This window comes from Falco cherrug, chromosome 6, assembly GCF_023634085.1.
Source record: "Falco cherrug isolate bFalChe1 chromosome 6, bFalChe1.pri, whole genome shotgun sequence".
NCBI lineage: Eukaryota > Metazoa > Chordata > Aves > Falconiformes > Falconidae > Falco > Falco cherrug.
The window spans coordinates 49,731,305-49,750,517 of record NC_073702.1 but is presented as its reverse complement, the minus strand read 5'-3'; the positions used below and the strand labels follow the sequence as shown (position 1 = coordinate 49,750,517).

At 41.6% G+C, this 19,213-nt stretch overlaps 1 protein-coding gene across 9 annotated transcripts in view; it reads right to left on the bottom strand.

Annotated features, from left to right (window-relative positions):
- Positions 1 to 19,213, bottom strand: part of PLAGL1 (PLAG1 like zinc finger 1) — a 50,444-nt gene that overhangs the window by 9,134 nt on the left and 22,097 nt on the right. For 6 of the 9 annotated variants that reach the window (XM_055714251.1, XM_055714255.1, XM_055714250.1 and 3 more), the window contains 3 exons: positions 5,768 to 5,923; positions 4,640 to 4,752; positions 2,239 to 2,388 (listed from right to left, as the gene is read on the bottom strand). In XM_055714251.1, the coding sequence (XP_055570226.1) occupies positions 2,239 to 2,388; positions 4,640 to 4,752; positions 5,768 to 5,923 (419 nt within the window). Of the gene's footprint in view, positions 1 to 2,238; positions 2,389 to 4,639; positions 4,753 to 5,767; positions 5,924 to 9,704; positions 9,940 to 17,848; positions 18,023 to 19,213 lie in introns of those variants that run through there. The other 3 variants (XM_055714254.1, XM_055714258.1, XM_055714259.1) reach the window with 3 other exon arrangements.

The window sequence follows — 19,213 nt, the reverse complement described above, 5'->3', positions numbered from 1 at the left end:
GAGGCAGAGCCACTAACTAGGAGGCTGATCAGGCATCGTGCTCCTGCATATAGTCTATTTAGATGGAGAAAACCAAGCCTCAGGGAGCTTTGCAGGGACAAATGCCTGGGGATGCACTGGGACCTTGGCCAGTGACACCTGAAACTGGTACCCAGAAACAGCTGCACAGCATGATACTGTCATGACTTTCTGCCCAGCATTCCTGGACCAGTGGCAATCTCCTCTGTGGGAAGCTGAGACCCAGTCATCCATGTGACTTTGGAGGGAGAGCAAGTGCATCAGTGTGTGAAATAGTCAAGTAAGGTAACAGTAAAACTGAGATTAAACACCAGTATCCAAATCCATTACTGGTTGTCATTTATTGTGTCTCAGAGTCTGAGAACTGTCTCAAAAACACTTAAGAGAAAGCTATGGTAGCACCCATGTGAAACTCCTGTGATCAGACAGACAGCAACCATGGATCACTTTTATCCCCTCACAATTCTATAATTTTTTAAAGCATTTATTTCTAGGACTGCAGTCATTAGATCAGCAAGTACGCCAATGGTGCTGTTAGTATACCACTCACATGTATGCTTTTGTAGCTGCAGTTTCATGTCACTGAAATCCCATCTCTTTGTAAAAACTGAGTAAAGAAGCCAATCCTTCTATTCCCAAATTAACAGACTATATTCAAAATAACTTGAGAAAATATTTTCACAACCAGCCCTAAAGCAGCCTCATGCAGGGCATGCCTAAGTGTAGCAAAAGGCTACCACTTCCACTGAGCAGGACAAAACCTGCAGGATGCCACAGTACCACAAACAATACTAGGACTTTGGAAAAATAAAGCCCAAGTAACTCCCTATGATACACAGCACAGTAAAGGTTCCAAGACACATTCCTAATCCTAAAATACTCTTCATGTCAATATATAGAATGCAACTCTCCATTTGTTCCAATGAGCAGAGTTCTACTAGTTCAATAGTATTTAAATTGTACTGGAAATTGTGAGTTACCAGTCCGTAACTACAACTTCTTAGAAAAGCATTTGTTCATGCTTACCAAATACAGTAGTATTAATCCTCTCAGTTTCACAAGTGCAGCATGCATTTAAGATCAAACTGAAATCTCAAATGGTATGGACTGCATCGGAATCTCAAACGCAGCCTAAACAATGACTCAGATTAGCATATGCTATCTTATGTTGATTTTGGTTTTTTTAAAATAAATATCTTAATATTAATCCAAAAGAAATACTTTATACTGTTATAAAGACTTGGAAGCTGTTAAGTATTATCACTAGTAACTTACTCTCACATCATCACTGTGTGATAAATATTTTTCTCATGTAAAGGTAGAGAAACACACATACCACAGAAACATATGCCAATCTTGGAAACTAAACTGAAATGCTGGATTTTAATCCCACAGTAACTTCTTTTGACTAAATATTCTCTCTTTTTTTTTTAATTTGTAATGTTGCTCACAATGATATACAAGCATTAACTTAAATATTAAAACGTTAAACAATGAATGTTCAACATAAAAATTTCAGTTTCCTAAGTGTACAAAAAAGTCGTGATTACAGCAAATTTTGCCTGAGAAAGTGGCCAAAGCAAAAAACCCCAAAACTGTATGTTCCAGTGTCATTCATAAATAGAGAGTACTTTGTTCTCTCTCCTCCAATGAAGATGCAGTCCAGAATCTCTAACATAAACTGCTAATTTCATGGCAACATTGCAGTATTTTAAGTTCTGCAGTCAAGTCTTCAGACAATGAGCCCAGAAAATAGTTTGAAAAGATTCTGCTTAGCACCCTATTCCTAAGCACCTGGTAACACACTCAGAATACAATGCATGTCCAAAATTGTAATAAACGAAAGGAATGTGTTCATTCTTTCCAGGATGAAGTAGTTTTGAATGTAACAATGCTAGATAATCTCACCACATGCCTATCTGGAACTGAAGAACTTTGCAACATTCAGGTTTAAACAACGCCATCATGAATGGTATTTCTGTTTCCCCCTGCTCAGTTTCTTCACTACCCACAACAGCAGGTATGCATCACCTTTTACTGGAAACCCCCGTACGCTGTTTGCTTTATTACGGATTAAGTGATATAAAAGGTGGTATGTAATAAAGATCTAGTTGGCAGAATATATTCAACCTTTCATCTGTAAAAGAGGGTTAGCCTTTCAGAATTTTTGCCTATGAATTTCCATTTGGATTTTAGGTGAAGCAATGTGGATTTAACTACCTTAACAGTTGTGAAGTAGACTTCTCCACAGTGCTGATAAGCCACAAGGGTCTGTTCTTCTTGGTTCCGGGCTAGCCGGACAAACATCATCCAGTTTCCACAGTCTTCATTGGGAGTGTCCAGAAAGTACTTCCCTCCATCTTTCAATACCTGAAACAAAGGGGGAGGACAGGAGAAAGAACATGATAAAACCAAGTCCTCTATAGACGCACGCTAGTCTTCTTTAACTTGGAATCATGGCTATCAGTTACTTACCCTGTCTTGGTCACACCCCCTTTGAAATCGTGGTTGTTTTGAAATAGATCACTCTTAAAGAATACCAAGTGCAAAAGAAAGTACGAATGAATACCTGTCAAACAGCTACTAAAATAACTGTGGGCCTTTGTATGTATTTCCAGTTTATATTTCATCATTTTTATGTTATATAAAGATAATATTATAAGAACTAAGTGCAGGCAGGTAGAAAGATAAGCTTTATGCCTTAATGTACTTCCTGAGTACTTGATAATCTCAAACTTTAGTGCTGTATTAACACTACCTCTTGCATGGAACAATTGTATAACTTGTGTAATAAGATCAGAGAGGTAACATACAATACAATGGCATTTTAATTGTCTTCTCTTTTTCCCCTTAACAATGCAAAAAGTAAATACAGATGAAGATTTGTGCCAAAAGATCTCTTCCTTTTTGCTTTACTTCATTCTTCCTACACTCCTTTCCAAGAGAATGCCTCTATGAGGCAAACACTCCCAACCTCATACAAGACAGTTGCTTTTCTGCAATATAGTCTTGAACATGGGCAGCTGAAGCTGTACAACAGACGTCAGTACAGCATGTATCTGTTCTACTAAGCATGTAACTGAGCAATTAACTGGAAAAAAAAGTTGTGTTTCCATTGCTTCTGGGAACTATTTTATCTAACTTTGTCATGTTTCCAATGAAAACACCTGCCTGTAGGACAAGTTTGGTCACATACTCGGAACGCTGCTAGGGAGAAGTCAAGGCAGCTACTGCCGTCATGTAGGAAAACTGGGACTCCAGTCTCCTGAAGAAACAGTCCATTCATCTGTTAGAGCTGTGCTTTTATCATTGTATACCTTTAAGCAAACGGGGCTGACTGATAGAGGATAGGGTGTGGTTTACAATGGCTTGGTGAAGAGGAAGGAACTGGGTGCTTAGCTCATCCATGCTCACAAGCTTGTTAGAGAAGTAAGTTTTCTGCATTTGTGAGAACTAAAGTGTCTCATAAAAAGAGAGAAGAAATTTAGTTATGGAGAAGAACAAATCCTCTCTGGTGTCAATATGGCATGAAAATCCCACAGAAGGACAGCGTTGCTTTCCTAGCAGATCACTCACATGACTTCCACGAGCAAATGAAGTTTACAGCGATTACTGAAGCTATTACTTTTGCTCTCAAAGGAAGTTACAGAAGTGTCTGTATCTATGCCTTCCTCCACATCACACAGTATTTTTCAGTCCCAAGCTTCTGCACAAAGCTCAAATGAAAACATAAAGCATGTCACATGACAGCTGCTGGTGGTCCCTCTCTCCTGGGAGGTGAGAAAGCCTGATAAGAAATGCAGGCTCTGGAAGAACTGGGACCTGTTGGAAGTCCTGATGGAGGCTGTGGCTTGACCACGGACTTGCGTATGACAGAGGTGTGCCCGGGCATGGCCCTGTGCCGCAAAATGCAAAGACTGGAGCCTAGAGGATTATGATCAACTATTGCTCCCAAGGAATTCCTGTGGGAAAGGATGTGCATGTACATTATGTTTAAGCTAGGCTAGTCCTGAGAGGCCAGCATTTGTGCTCAATAAAATACAAACAATAATGTCACAGCCCAGATGCGCATACAGCAAGGGATGGTACCAGCCCCAAATAACAATCTGACTAAATGAACTGAGTTAGAGCACTGTGTGTCAAGGTTTATACATGATCACATCATTAAAAGTGCTTCCCCATCCCTGGCACTGTTCCTCCCTACTAAGCAGGTGCCTTAGTGTATATTTCTGTCACTATTGCTAACTCAGCGCACAAACTTAACCCTCCCAGTGGCATGGTGTTAAGCACAAATCCTTTTGTCTCATCTGGGAAGACAATACTATCCTTGGATACTTCCAGTGTCTGTGCTCCGTGAAAAGTTTATTGAGAGTAAATCACCCCGTAAGTGGTAAAACTAGAAAACAGGAAAGCAAAATTCTAGAAAACACAATATACGGGAACATTTTGGTACGTCAGGTTATGCTGTGCTGTCTAGTAATGTGATTTACGTCCATGCATACAGATCAGATGTACAATTGATTAACTAGATCAGACGTCAAATTGACTGGTTAAAATACATAAATGCATACGAACTGTTAAAGATACATATGCACTTCATAGTAAGTCACTGGGTTTTTACCTGCAGGACTAGCCTGCTCTCATCATAGCGGGTCAGTTTTGTAGACAGTTGACCGACATAAGGACCAAACTGTGTTCTCTTCTGTATTACTTTCTTTGCAAATACTCCAAGGACTGTGAATAAAAAAAGACCAGTCTAATATTAATATAGACATCACTATTTAGTGTATATTTACAGTTGTGAAAATGGAGCTAAACACAATAGTTCAGAACCCATGAATAGTTCTTCTAGACAAATAACCCACATAAATAATTCTAATGGAAAGAATCTAAAATGGATATAAATATGTATAGACATTTTTTTTAAAAATGGGTATTACGTTGAATACAGAAATGCCTAAAGTACATGACAGGATATTAAACTGAGTATGCAACACAAATGTGTTGATACTCTTCAACCTACAAGCTGATGTTATCATAGTGCTCTGCTTGTTGGCATAATTTACGAGGTTGTTCTCTCCACATATGAGTGGGGAGATCCTATAAAAACACAGCATTAGCTATCTTAATCATTCTAGTTATTCTCCTACCTAATACCAATGGCATAACAAAACAGGAATCTTGTCATTTTCTTTCTGAAATGCAATCTAGGCAGGACTAATTTTACACAGGTAGCTGTCAAAAATTTGCACACTGAAGATCTCATTCCCTTGTTCAAGTCTGGGCATTCAAATTGCCCTGCTCTCAGAAGGTAACTAACAGTCTTTCTATAATATGAACTGAAGATGCTGCAGAAGGTAAATTAACCCCCTGTGTTCTTCTGAGTTTCCTGATTTGCATGCTTGGGGAAAAGAAAAAAGTATGTAATAGTGCATGGCTGTTACTGTTAGACACAAATTCAACATTCATTAAACTTGTATTGACTGAACAGAGCTAACTGCTCACAGCTAAATGCCATACCACCTCTGGCTAATATTCTGCCATCAGTCTATGCATCAAAGTTACTAGAAATCAGTCATAAAAAATGGTACCTGAATGTGAGCTTTAGCTGTGCTCAGCTGACAATAAAAGTAGTCTTCATACTGCTAATACCCAACGATTATGTCTTGAGTTATTGATGAAAAGAAGCTAGTATTAGTACTTTTGCCTCCTCTTCCTCAAATGTGTGAAAAGGAGCCAAAATACTTACTCTGCTGGTTTCCAGCTCGCAGCTCCAACACTCGCAAAGTGAGGTAATGAGGTAGGGTGAGACGGGCTCGGCTAGGAATAACCCTATCTTTAGCCTTGATGAGTGGTCCGTGGAGTCTGCATTCTCCTATAAGGCTTTTACCGCAATCTTCACACCCTACAAATCCAGAAAAGGGAACCTGTTACTAAGAAGGATGTACCGCTCTCCAATTTAGTCTCTTTAATGTTGTCACCTTGAGAACACGTCTTGAATTACCAGTGCTTTTCTTCACACCACTGTTCCACATTAGGTAGTGAAAAGATAATCTGCAAGCCAAAACTGAACTAAGTTTGAAATAACACCTCCAGTTTGTGGATTCCCTCCTGTGCAAATTGGCGGGTCCTGACCTCCAAATATTTATACGCATGTTCATTTGAAGGTGTCGCAAACTGTGCCTTTGAAGACTAGAATGGCAGCAAAAATGGAGCCCACAACACGCACACCTATAAATCAAGGTGCATATATTTATACAGAAATGAGAAGGGCAAAGTTGCTAGTAATAACCAAGGTAATTTTTGCAGAGATCCAGGGAGTACAAGAAAGATTACTGTGACTTTGTGAGCCTGCACAGACCATTCTCAGAAGACGAGACCCTTGGTGTACCACGAAAAATTAGTATGACGGGTCTTACAGTTACAACTCAGTTGATAATCACGCAAGGGCAACCCCCTCATAGACTGTGCTGCCTGTGGAAGTAAGCAAAAGGGGTATGCCACATGTTCACCATAATGACATCTGCAGGCTGAACACACGAACCATCCAAAGAAGTCGTTAAGGAGAAATGCGTGTCTGCAAACTGACTCTCCCCCAGCACAGCAAGATATTTTTGGTTCAGCGTAGCTCAAACTGGTTGTCAGGGAAACCCTTACGGAACAGCGAAACAACTGAGCAATGAGACTCTCCAGCAGAAGGTCATCCCAGCACTGGTGTCACACAGGGCGATGGGAAAAAGGGGACTTCTTGCACAAAACCTTTTTATAGACAGTAGAAACCAAACCAGTGAGCCAGCAACGCTTTACAACTGAGTTAAAAGGAAAAGCTGATATTGGTCATCCATGACTACCTCTTTTTGTTTTACTTCTGAAAACTCTGCTGAGCAAGTCTATTCAGCAAGTGACAATAAGAAGCAGAGGACAGGAGCCAGAACGGCCAAGAGAGTCCAAGAGAGCCATGGGATGCTGTAGCATAGACTGGGGCAGGAGAGATGAGGCTTCACCACAGACGGGCTCATAGCCAAAGAAAGGTCAAGAGAAGCGTAAGGGCTCAGGTGACACCACCTGGAGGGACATCAGAGATGGTGTTTGAGAAAGGACAGCAGCACCACAAATGCCAGATTCAGGGCAGCTCAAAAAGGTTTCAGTTTGTAAACACAAGTAGGCACTTGACTAAATTACACGCCTCAAGAGCTTAGTCCAAAATCTCCACAAATAGGCCTAACGTGTTCCTGCTGAGTTCTTTGGGATACCCCACCAACCCTAACTGAGGAGGTACACTTACACGTTGGTCAGGCTGCGGGCACTGCAGTAGTCCATATTTTTCTATAATTTGGGGACCATGTAGAAGTTTTGCCATGGCTTGCAGACTGTACACCTGCACTATGAACAGTTGAAATACATTATTTTTTTTTTGCTAGCACTATGGACAAAGGACACGCCACTCTACAGCCATCACTTAAAATGCACAAAAAATAAAAACCACAGCTGCAAAGCAGATTTTTCTTGTACCTGGAAGTCCTTTACAGCTAGACGGCAAGAAAAAAAAATATTTTCTTGGTGATTTAACTTAAACTGACTTTTAAGTGAATTCCCAATGATCTGTGTCTTCTGGGGGCAACAAAATTTTAAGTGTTTCCTGAGCTTACCTAGAATAATAGTGACTTTGTCTCAAGTCGAACAGCTCCTGCTTGGAGAGTTGTCGTATGCAAACTGCCGAAAAACATTACCAAAAGCATAATAGAGACAAAGAACCACTGTTAGAGGGAGGATGAATCTAATCATAAAGTACACGACCTTATCAACCTATGCCATGCCTCTGTGATTCATCACTCCTGAGCAAACCTTCCAGCTGCCCTGGGGCAATGCCCACCGCAGAGGCCCCAGGGTGGGCAGCTCACAGGAAGGCTGGAAAGGGAAAAAAGGGTCTCCGTGAACTGGCCTCCAAATTCAGCGCTAGTGCCCCATTACCAGACCCCCATCAGTCCTCCAGATCCCAGATATAAGGTCTGAAACTACTCACTCAGGTAGTGTGGGTGCTGGGAAGGCATTCCTCCAAAATCAGGCACCGATTTGCATCCAAACGGGTGCCGACCATTCCACCAAGTTTCGTGGCCTCAGAGAGGGCTCCTCACCTAGCACACCTCACTGGCAGGATGAAACCATCAGCTAGCACTGAATGAAATTAGCTGCAGTGCTGGAAGTGGCTTTTAAGCACCTTGCTAGTATGGCTTGGGATTCTGAATGGGTGCATGGCACCTTGAAATATCCAGAGCTGCCCAAGGCTTGTTCTAGGATTTTCTGTTTCATTACATGGTGTATGAAGATAACTAGATGACTTATTTAACAGGTGTCTCAGAATTACATTCACTACACAGTATTTCTGACCCTACACCAGCATGTTAGTAGCCTGACTCTGAATTTATTGCACACTAAAAATTACCAGGTGTAGCAGAAACACAGGAGTGGACTGCTGTCAATATAATGTTAGGGACTACTCTGGGGAATGGGGGTCTTTGTAATTTCTTCCCCCCCAAACTAACAGCACAAAACTGTCAAGTTCACATTCTTCCTCAAAGATAAATACAGACCAAGTCATGATCTTTTGTATTTCAATGCTAAATTACTGATGCCATTGGCAAAGGAATGTATGCATTAACCATAGGTGCAGCATGGCACTGGTTTGCAAAGCTCACACAGATTATATGCCTCCTTTTAACTTGGCTGCTTAAGTAAAATGTAATTTTTTCAGCAACAGCCTCAGAATACACTCTAACTTGTTCTGAAATACGGAGCATCCAGCTATGGAAACAACACACACTTTATCATATCAGCACCAGGAATGAAATACACTTGGTTAGAAAAATCACTTTCTGTGAAGAAGATTTTTCTGCTTTTTGTTAGGCACTTCAGTACCTCACTTGATGCTTTTACAGTTTCCCTGCTTTCTTAAATTGTATTTACACAAACAAAATTAACGGATCCAACGTCATGTTTACAGGAATGCTTGATAATGTGCAAGCATGTTCCTCTGCTCTGCTGTGATTTAGATGAGTAGGCAACAAAAAGAAATAAACAAGATCCACAGAAGTTACAAGCTGTCAAAAACCAGACCGTGTCATTTAGTGTATCTTTAGAGCAGCAGTGCTATATTGTCCCCTAGAGGGTACCTCTCTGTTCTTTCTCTGTGTCTTTGCAATGATTCTGAAAAAGTTCCAAATAATGCCTTTTTTATCTATCTGTAGATAAAACTACTCAAGCTTAATAGATCTTGTAGCTGGTAAGAGTTTTATTTTGCTGAACTCCACTGCAGCAGTGGGGAGGCACACAACAGAAGAGCCCAGCACGGGTGCAGGGGCAGACTCTGACCAGGTTGCGGGTACGCAGCCACCACCTTACCACACGGACGAGGTGCTCTCGTCCTTGCAAAGCACCGCTGGATGGGCTAAGAGAAGGGGACATCTCCTGTACACTCCTAGCCTGGTACCCCTGTATCTGAACACATCTGCTCCCAGTTCTGCCCAGCCACTGGGAGGCATGGTTGGCAGCCACGGCTTTCTCCTGCTCTTTGGGTCACTGGAAAAATAACTCCCACTGGCTGCAGGAGGCACTCCCACAACATGGGCTGACCAAAACACTGACAGTCGTGTTCCCTGAGTGGAGAATGATCTGTGAATGTGGCTCACCTGTACTGTCCTCACCGTGCTGGCACTTCTCCCCAGTCTAGGTCTTGGTCTAGGTGACAGCTCTCCTTTGCTGCAGACTACAGCCTGGCAGCCTCAGCGGCCAGCTTGCCTTGTCCTCCAGATGGCTCTGGGGCCGACCATGCTGCACAGCGACAAGCTCCCGAGCCCAGCGTTAGCCAAGCTGCCGTGGCGGCTCGGGCAGGCTGGACTTGAGCACAGTTAACAAACTCGAGTTTCCAAAACAGCAGCACCGTCCAAGCGCCGTGCCACCCCCACAGGCACAAGCCCGTCCTCGGGGAGAGCTCATTAGCGTGGGCAAGGAGCCACAGGCTGCGGTTACACAAAGTCCGGCTGCAGAGATAACAGGAGCTATACATAGCCATACTAGGAACTGCAATCACTGTTGTGATAGCTTGAACATACCACCAGCTACTTAACCAATCAGTGGCAGAACATCACTTTTAAAAATCAGTTTGCTAATAACTAGATGCCTATCTGGCAGTCCTTCCTGCGTTTTCTCCAACCTCTACTTTCAAGCGAGACTTTACAGTACCTGAACACTTCAGTGGACCACAAGATGCCTGAGGTATGACGTATGTGCCCTGTGAAGGCACAGGTAAATCATTCCCTTTAAAATGTCCGCTTTGAGCAAGATGGCCCATGAGAAACAATCATCAGCTGAGCAGCACTCAACATTTGCTGTGTTGTTTTGCAGCATTAGAATTAGCTCCCGTGTGCAGAAGGGAACAAAGATCAGTGTACACAGCAGTCCAAATCCTAACCTAATTACAATCATAAGATTTGCATAGCAAACACCGGTAATTTATCCCAGAGTAAAACCGTAGTGCTCCGTTAGTCTTGTACAGCTTGCATGTAGAGGAACGCTGCAAAAATACCTTGTGGACATTTTTTGTCTAAGACACACTACATGTGAAGTATGCCGGTCTTGGTGGTTCTTACACAAAGGCACATGAGCTTTTCCTGCCATGTGGTCTGCCCTGCAAAGCTCCTTGCTGGGAAAGCTTCAAAACCTTGTTCTACAATACAATTTATTTGGCAAAAAATTCAAAGTACTCAATTAGCAAACAGTTCATCCCAAGATATTATCCCATTACTTGGGCCACTGCCACACATCTCCTCTGTAAAAAATGTTTGTGAAAGAAGCCTTACATGTCATAAGTTTGGTGTGCAAAGAGCATTTACAAAGGAGCTGAAGCTCTTAACTGATTAATAATTCATCCTACTTATATTTTAGTAAAATAGAACTTGTTATAATTACCAGAATTCCGAATGATTTTATTCAAATCCCATTAACCTCTGATATTCTGTCATGCGAAATTTTCTACTAGCGATCTTCACTTTTTCACTCTAATAACCGATACCTAGTCCAACTAGCCCAATAGAAAAACAGGTGAACATTTCTTCAATGTCTCCTTTTCATGTTTCTTCTACCTCATACAACAAAACCTTGTATTAGCAGAATTTTACCTGCTCAGCTCTGCATGGAAAAAAGGTGAAGGAAAAAAAAAATTGGGAAAACACACTCCAGGCTGACTTTCTAATCATAATTGCTCACCTGAACAAAGACTGAAAACTTGCACTTTCATGCACCACACAGCGTATTAGTTGAGAAGCAGGTATTGTATTTTCCATAACCCTGCACTCAAAATAACAACCCCCCCAAAAAAGAAGGGGGGCAGAGGAGGGGAAGAGACTTATTCCTAAGTGCTTGAGTGGGAAACTTCCAGTAGATTTCAAGCAGTGAGTTCCCATGTCTTTGACACACTGAGACCCTGAAGCCTCACAGTCTGGTGGCACCAGCACAGACATCGTGGAACATGCTACTGGGGCAACATCGGCTCCCTTACCAAGGCCTTGTGCTGCCGACTGCCATCTCTGGGCTTGCAGGCAAGTGGACCACAGCCCCTGTGATGCTGGTGGAGGGGGAGGAAGAGCCTGGTCCTGCACATGGGTGAGCAGCACCCCACAAGTAAATGCCTATGCCTCTTTTGGGGTTGCCTTTCCCCAGGGAAGAGAACAATAGGTGGTTTGCAAACATCGCAGCAATCATCCTTAACATTAAACATATTGACAGGCACACGACCTCACTACTAAAATGTAAAACTTAAAAAATTACTTACTACATTTGGAGACAGAAACAGAGAAATATAAGAGCAAACATGACTTACTGCCACCCCATACGTTCAGTCAAACCAGCAGGTCAAGCTAATTCCTTAGAAGTGGGACCCAGCACTGCAGATGAGCCCAGCCCTCAGGCATCCTGACCCAGCCACTGATTTGCAGTGGCTCTTTCCCTCACCTCACCTCCATCGAGCCCCTGTCTTTATTCCCAAGAGGAAAGAAGATCCAGAGGCACAGTACATCCTCGGGTCTCCAGCAGTGGGAGATCATCCATCAAGGCACTAGTTCCTGCCTCACAGCAGTACAATCCTGTCCAGCACAGCTGTTCTTAGGGAAGGATGCCTCTAGAAGGGAGGCTCAACACTTACCTGACTGTAAAGAAATCTTCTAACACAAAGCACGCATGCATTTTCCTGACAGACACAAGTTCCAGTATGTAAACTCTACAGAACTCCAGAACTATTTGTTATACAAACATATAAAAGATAACAACAACTACGATGCATTACTAGTTCCTAATACGGAGTAATCATGATGACAGTCAAGCACATCTGGGAACAGTAAGCTTTTTGCTTGTTGATTATGAAGCTGTTGACAACAGGCACAGCCACAAGGAATTTAACCAGCTTACCATAAAAAGTCATCCTCCCACCAATCCCAATGAGGCTTTCTACTGTGCTCCTTCCATCTAGCAAATCTTAAGAGCAAAACAGTTAGAGAAGCCTCAAATGCACAGCCAGGCTGTGAAATTCCGCAATGTCACTGCACACAGCAGCTTCAGCAGGTTCCCAAAAAGCTTGCGCAGAATAAGGATACCTGTGCTATGCTGTATCTTGCAAACTTCTCAGCTAGGAGGAAAGAAAAAATTACCTTCACTGTCCGAACACCTGAAAGGGCAGTAACTTATAAAACTTTCCTGCAAACTTACAGAAAAAACCCCAAACCAAGCAAACCAAACAGCAGGGAAAGTATGTAGGTGTGTTTATCAAGTTTAACTTCACCCTGCAGTCTGAGCAACCAGTTTATCAAAGTTCTTGGTAGGTTCATTCATCTAAAAATGACTTGAGATCAAAGCATTGATTGATTGATTGAAAGCTCATTTTAAAAAATAATCTTTTTCTGGTTATTCCTGGCACTAAAATGTACGTGTCACATTTCTGGTACACCACATGGGGTTTGGTTGCTATCAGAACCCATATAGATAATGAGCACAGTTCAAGTGAAGTCACCTCCCGCAGTTTACGCGTAAGAGCTTCTTATCAGCATAGAGACTTCTCACATTGCTGAAAGCTGAATACATTTCAAAGAATCAAACTGAAAAATGCAGTTGGATTTTTGGTGGGTTTTTTTTTTTTCCTTCTCTCCCTCTCCCTCCACTGGCTTGGCATGAAGTCATAAAACTGGATCCAGAAACAGGGAAAAAGGTTAACAGCAAATTCACAGAAACAACTACTATTTTTTTTGTGAGAAACAGCCCCAGTCAGCATAGGCTCATCCTACAAAATGCCCAGCAAAAGCTTCCTGAGAGCCAAGCCTTCCTGTTGCACTCTGTCCATCTCCCCCAGCAGCCAGCAGCAGCTGGTCCTGGTGCAAGGCTGTGGCTCCTTGGCTGTGACACTTTGCTTTAAGTCTTCACTAGTGCTGTCCAAACTGCACTGCTTCCATGTTGCAGGCAGCAAAACTAAAATCCCTCCGTGTCCACAGAAATACAGACAGCCATCAAAAGTCATATTCAAACTGCTCATAGGCATCCTATGGTTCCTGGGCCACATGCTGGACCCCCTAATCTACAACTCCCACAGCACTAGTTTTAACTCCCACAGCAAAAGCAGCTTTAGCTGGTCTCAAGCATTTTTCTTTTGGGGAGATCTTTGGCAGGCTTTAAATAATTTGATTTATTCTAGTGTCAGGACTTTCAGCAGATGTTAATGCTACTGCTGCAATTTAACACAGACACCAGCATCTTCCATCTTTGTTCTAGCAGAAAAATTCACAAGCACGTATGTCTTCCTAAACACAGGTATGTATAAATACACATGCACACAACCACACACACCATGAAGTGCAGTAATACAGTTGGCTGTTTTATACATGGCAGGTCAACACCATGGTTTCAATTCTGATAAACGAAGTGCAGCAATTGTAATGACTAATGCTTAGTATTAATTAGTTGAAAGATTTCCAAGCCCTACAACATTCCCTTAAAAGGAAACCTTAGACTGGGTCTCTCTCTCCTTCACTGAACTTGGTTGCTACTGGCCACCAAGTCCAGATATCATGTGGAGGAGACTGGTGGAGGGCTCAGTGGCAAAAGACACTTTCGGAAACAAGCCCAAATCAATTCTCACTCTTCCACTCATGACACAGCTTTGAACGTGGACTTGTGGAAACTCTCCCATCAAAGGTGCTAGTGGCTGGGATATATTTCCAGCTGATTACTGGTAGAAAGAACCAGGCAGGTAGACATGCTTTGGAGAAGGAAATGTGAGTTTGCTGTAGGATGCAATGAGGAAGCCTGGCACGACAGAGTGAAGAGATGCTGTATTCATCCTGTGGCTGGAGAAATTGAGGTCTTTATAACAATATGAAGCAAGCTACATCTAGTGGGAATAAAAGCGCAGTGTGGAAACCATAGGACCGACTTCTGTGGGTAGAAGTTCATACATATAGCCCTACTGATGTGCGAGTAGCCACGTTATGAAAGAAGGAAGTCCATGTGGAGAAGTGAATACACAGACACTTAGGCCTGCTGGGGGCTGAGACGTTGGACGGCCAATCCTGAAAGAACACTCCAATCCATATTACGTTCTAAGTCTGAAAAAATCCGGAAAATCAGTTAACTTCCTCAGTGAACTGTCCAAACCTCTTACAGGTATTCCAATTCACCCAAGAAAATAAAACAAAAAAAATTTACTCATGAAACATAAAGCATATATTTAAAATACTGAAATGTAGGAATCATCTTTTAAAAGTGTTGGTTTTTGTAAATGAATGGGCATTAACAGCTTAGCAGAACAGCTTTAGTTCTTACTAAGCATCACCTTCACAACAGAGGATACAGCCAACAACTCCTGTTATTATTTGCTTGATTTCCAACATGTAAAGGATGTTTGATTCCCAGCTTCTCTGGGTACAAAACAGGTAGGAGTGCCTCATCCTTAGCCTTTATTATCCTGTTAAATTATTCTCCTCTTTTAAGGCATGAAGTGATTTATTTAAAAAACTGTAAACATTGGTAAGCTCTGCTGTTGAACAGACACAAAAATGTATTTCTATGAAATAAATACTCACATGCAGATGTCATACCTGTGTTTCCATTTGCTTGCTCTCTTTTTTTCTGAGATCCAATAGGTACTTCTTTTTTCTACTCTAAAGACTTTAAACGGGAACCATAAGGTAACTACCTAATGTCTTGACTGATGCTGTACTAAAGAAATTATGTCCACCTGAGCTTCTTTAACAAACTAATGAAGAAAGAATAATAAAATAGGCAGATTGGGCAGCCGTATAGTACATTTCCCTTAACATAACTACTCTCCTCAGGTGTAAGGACAGCCTTCAGTCTAGTTCTCCAAAACAAAGTATGCGATTAGAGAGTATTATTGAAGAATTGCATCTGAGAGTTGCAAAAATTTGTGGGTTTAGAAAAAAATGCAGATTTCTTCTGCAGATGAAGCACTCTAATTCAGATTATAATGTACCTCCATAAAGCCCTATTTATTCTTCTGTTGGCAGTCATCTCTGTTTGAGATGAAATAAAATCCAAACATTTTTTCTATGTTTCTGATTAATTTGTAGTTTCTTTAAACTATTTCCGAAAGTCACAAAAATAAAAATAACCGTAGTCTCTATTACTAGAATCTAAGAAGCAACCTTGCAAAGCAAAGATCACAAATAATTTGCTCCCATTTTCATATGTTCCTAGCTTGAAGAACAAGATCAACAGATGGTAAACACATCACCTTGGGGGAAATACACCATTCCTCAGATACTTATTTGTATAACCCTGGTCATTTAACATGCATATTTAGTTAGAGCTGTGTATAATCACATAACCAGGTTTGTATTGGGTGTCTCTTACTCTGTGGATTGGAATTCAATTATTTTACACTCCTTCCACTTCAAAATTGCCTATAGGTCACAATAATACTAGTATTTTATAAAGATCCCTGATGTTAGAAGAGGCAAAAGGACAACTGCTTGCCAAAACATCCCCATGCACTTCCCTACACACATCTGGCTAAGCACCCTCCAGTCCAGTAAGTTAAACATAATACACACTGCCTTGCCTTATCACCCAAGTAACCGAGAAAAATGCCACCTTCTGTGTCACACATGAATCATCTACTTTCTTCTCCATTACACTAACTAAAAAAAGCTCTCACCAACACAGCTTTCCACAATCGTAATTCTTCTCTATTTACACCACTGTAACTACCCAGAAACCCTCATCAGTCAACATTTTAATAACAAATCCAGATTACCGCATTAAAATGACCTACAAGTGTATCTCCTTTCGAACTTAAATTAATAACTTTAAATAAATAAATAAATAAATAAAACAACTTTAAATTAGCTTTAGCTTTAAATTCTAGTGGCTTCCTGTGCCTGTCATGTATAAATATACTTAAGTGATGCCAAAAAAGACTTGACAAATTTGAATAACAAGTATGACAACAGAGCCCACAAACATCAGTATCAGCCTGCTTGAGCTCAGTATTTTTACATTTTTGTCAAAATCATAAATGCATTTGCATTTTTTGTTTTTCCCTCTGAAAATCTTGGAAACTTAAAGACAGAAGCCACAAGCAAAAATGCTGGCGCTCTACAGTTAAGCAATGTATTTTCACTTTCAGGATCACAAAGTATTTTAAAGAAAGCACATTTGCATATGGAGTGCCAACGCTTCCAAGAAAAACAGGTAAGTTACCTGCTGCAGAGAAGAGCAAAATGAGACAAAACTAGTAAGACTGCTGGCTCAAAGTCACTCAGAAAAAGTGCCAGAGTGAGGAACACAAACTACCCCGATAAAATGTGAAAACTTCCCAAGCACTTCCCCTGAAACTAGGGAGACTATCAAGGGCTTTCAAACAACTGCACACGTGCACAGACACTTTTAATCAGGTTTGCAACACAAACCCAGCAATTCCTACTGTCATGTAAGAAGGCGGCAGCACTATGGCAATTATTCTGTTTGGAGCTTGCCCTTACACTCATACTGACAAAGGAAGAAATGACATTACTTAACTTTTTTTCTGCAGTCATAAATGGGCCACACCTGAAAGTTATAGCTGCATGAGCTCAGAATCTTTTGCTTCAGTCACCACAGAAACTAATGCAGAAACTGGCAATTTGTTCTCCTGTTTTCAGTAGAAAATTTACATATGAATTACACACTGAATTCCTTTGGTCTGATAAAACTGTTCTGGACTCACATGAAGAAAATACTGCTGCTTCATTATCATCCTCCTCTTGCTATTCTTTGCCATCTTTACAAAAAAACCTGTAATCTAAATGCAGAAAGTAGTGGTAAGTCCATCTCTTGCCTTAAGTCTATGCATAGAAACAGAGGTTTAGAAATATATCCTTACATTTCAAGGGATTTTAGATTCCCAGATTTTCTGTCAGACAGGCCTGCTTGCTAGGCACTGACTTGTGTGAAGTATTAACGCAGCAACTTGTACCAGTCAAGAAATCATCTGAGGCAATTCAGCTGACTCTCAAGGACATAAAAAATTGCATAGAATAGCCTACATAAATGACTGATGTTCAGGACTTGACTGCAAGTCCCAAATACCAAATTATTTCCTATTACTTTTCATATTCACTAATTACCATTAGATAAAGAACAAAGGGACGTACACAGAGGCTAGAAAGAGCACAAGAGTCACTTGGGTGTTTCCCATAACAGGATACAACTCAAACACTGTTTTTGCACCCGAGAACACAAATGCAAACATTTGATAATCTCACTACATATGGGAAAACAAAACAATTCTTACCTTATTTAAAATGGCATTTTTAATAAAAAGTCAGGCTATGCTAGTACAAGGTGGCAGGAACCATGCCGTCCTCCTCCGGCAGACGCTTCCAAATGTCCCTGTGTTCAACTAAGTCTAACTGCGCGGTTTTGTTTCCCCGGGAGGACCCATTCAGCACCATGTGCTCCTTTTCAGCTGTCAATAAACAGAAGCGGTGAATTCCCCAGCGCTTCACAAAGCTAGTTAGGCATAGCCATTCATTTCTTCAGGAAAACAGGGCATTGATTTCAGCAAATTCCCAGGGAGCAGCTACAACAAAGAGATCAAAGATCCACCTCCTTTCCTGCGTGGCTTTGGCCGTTCGGGCCAAGAGGAGCAGCAACAGGTTTCCCGAAGAGCGGGCTTGAACCCCACCGACCACTGCATGCTCCATTCACGCCCGTCGCCTTCCTACATTCCCGGGACAGCCCCCGGCGCTAACCGTGACAAACCCCTACATTCAGGCAGCATAATATACTGCATGCTAGTTCATCCAAGGATAAAAAGAAAAACAAGCTCCAAGGGAAGTCCGCTGCTTCTCCAACTGGCCAAGCCTCAGTAGCTGCCAGACATTTTATAAACTTTATTTTTTTCCTCAGCTTCTCCACCTAAAACAGTGAAACACCTGCTACCTCAAATTCATCACGCTGAAACGGGATGTTGGCTTTTTCGGTTTATTTCCACAGGCTTGAAGACTTAGCTGCTGGAGTTTGAGGTCTAGCTGCAGCAGCCCTTGTATTGTGCAGCTGTGACATTTTCTTTGTGCAATTGCCCCACACCGCAGCAGTTTTTTTCCTAGGAATCTAAGGGGTTTTGTTCTGGTTTGGTTAGATTTTTTTCTGTTTAATTATACATCTAGTCTTCATTAATGTGACCTGGAACAAGATTTTTAAACCTAGAATATGACCTTGTATTGAACCAAGCATTACTGAAAGACTGTGCTGCAGTCAGGCCTTGGGACTGGGTGGTTAGGCTACATGCCTACTACTAAATAAGCACCAAAGACTTCCCTGGTGCTGAGACCACCTGGCATCAGCTCTACATGTCTAAATGCTCCTCACCTCCTTCTCTTCCCCCCCCTGTCTGGCTACATCCAGTTTCTTACTTGGAACAGAGTAAATGTTATCCCCAAAACACACCTTGGCGTTGCTTGTTAGCATAGGCCAGTACTAAGCCCATGGGCTGGCTCTGTGCTGTTTATTTATATAAAAACAGACATAATGATCTAGAGTCATTTCACATCTGTACAGATTTGCCATGTTATTCTTTAGCGTTCTCCTGTGCACTGACATATTTCCAAGGCACAACCTGGCTGTCACAAAGCCCAGACCACTGGAACCTGGGAAG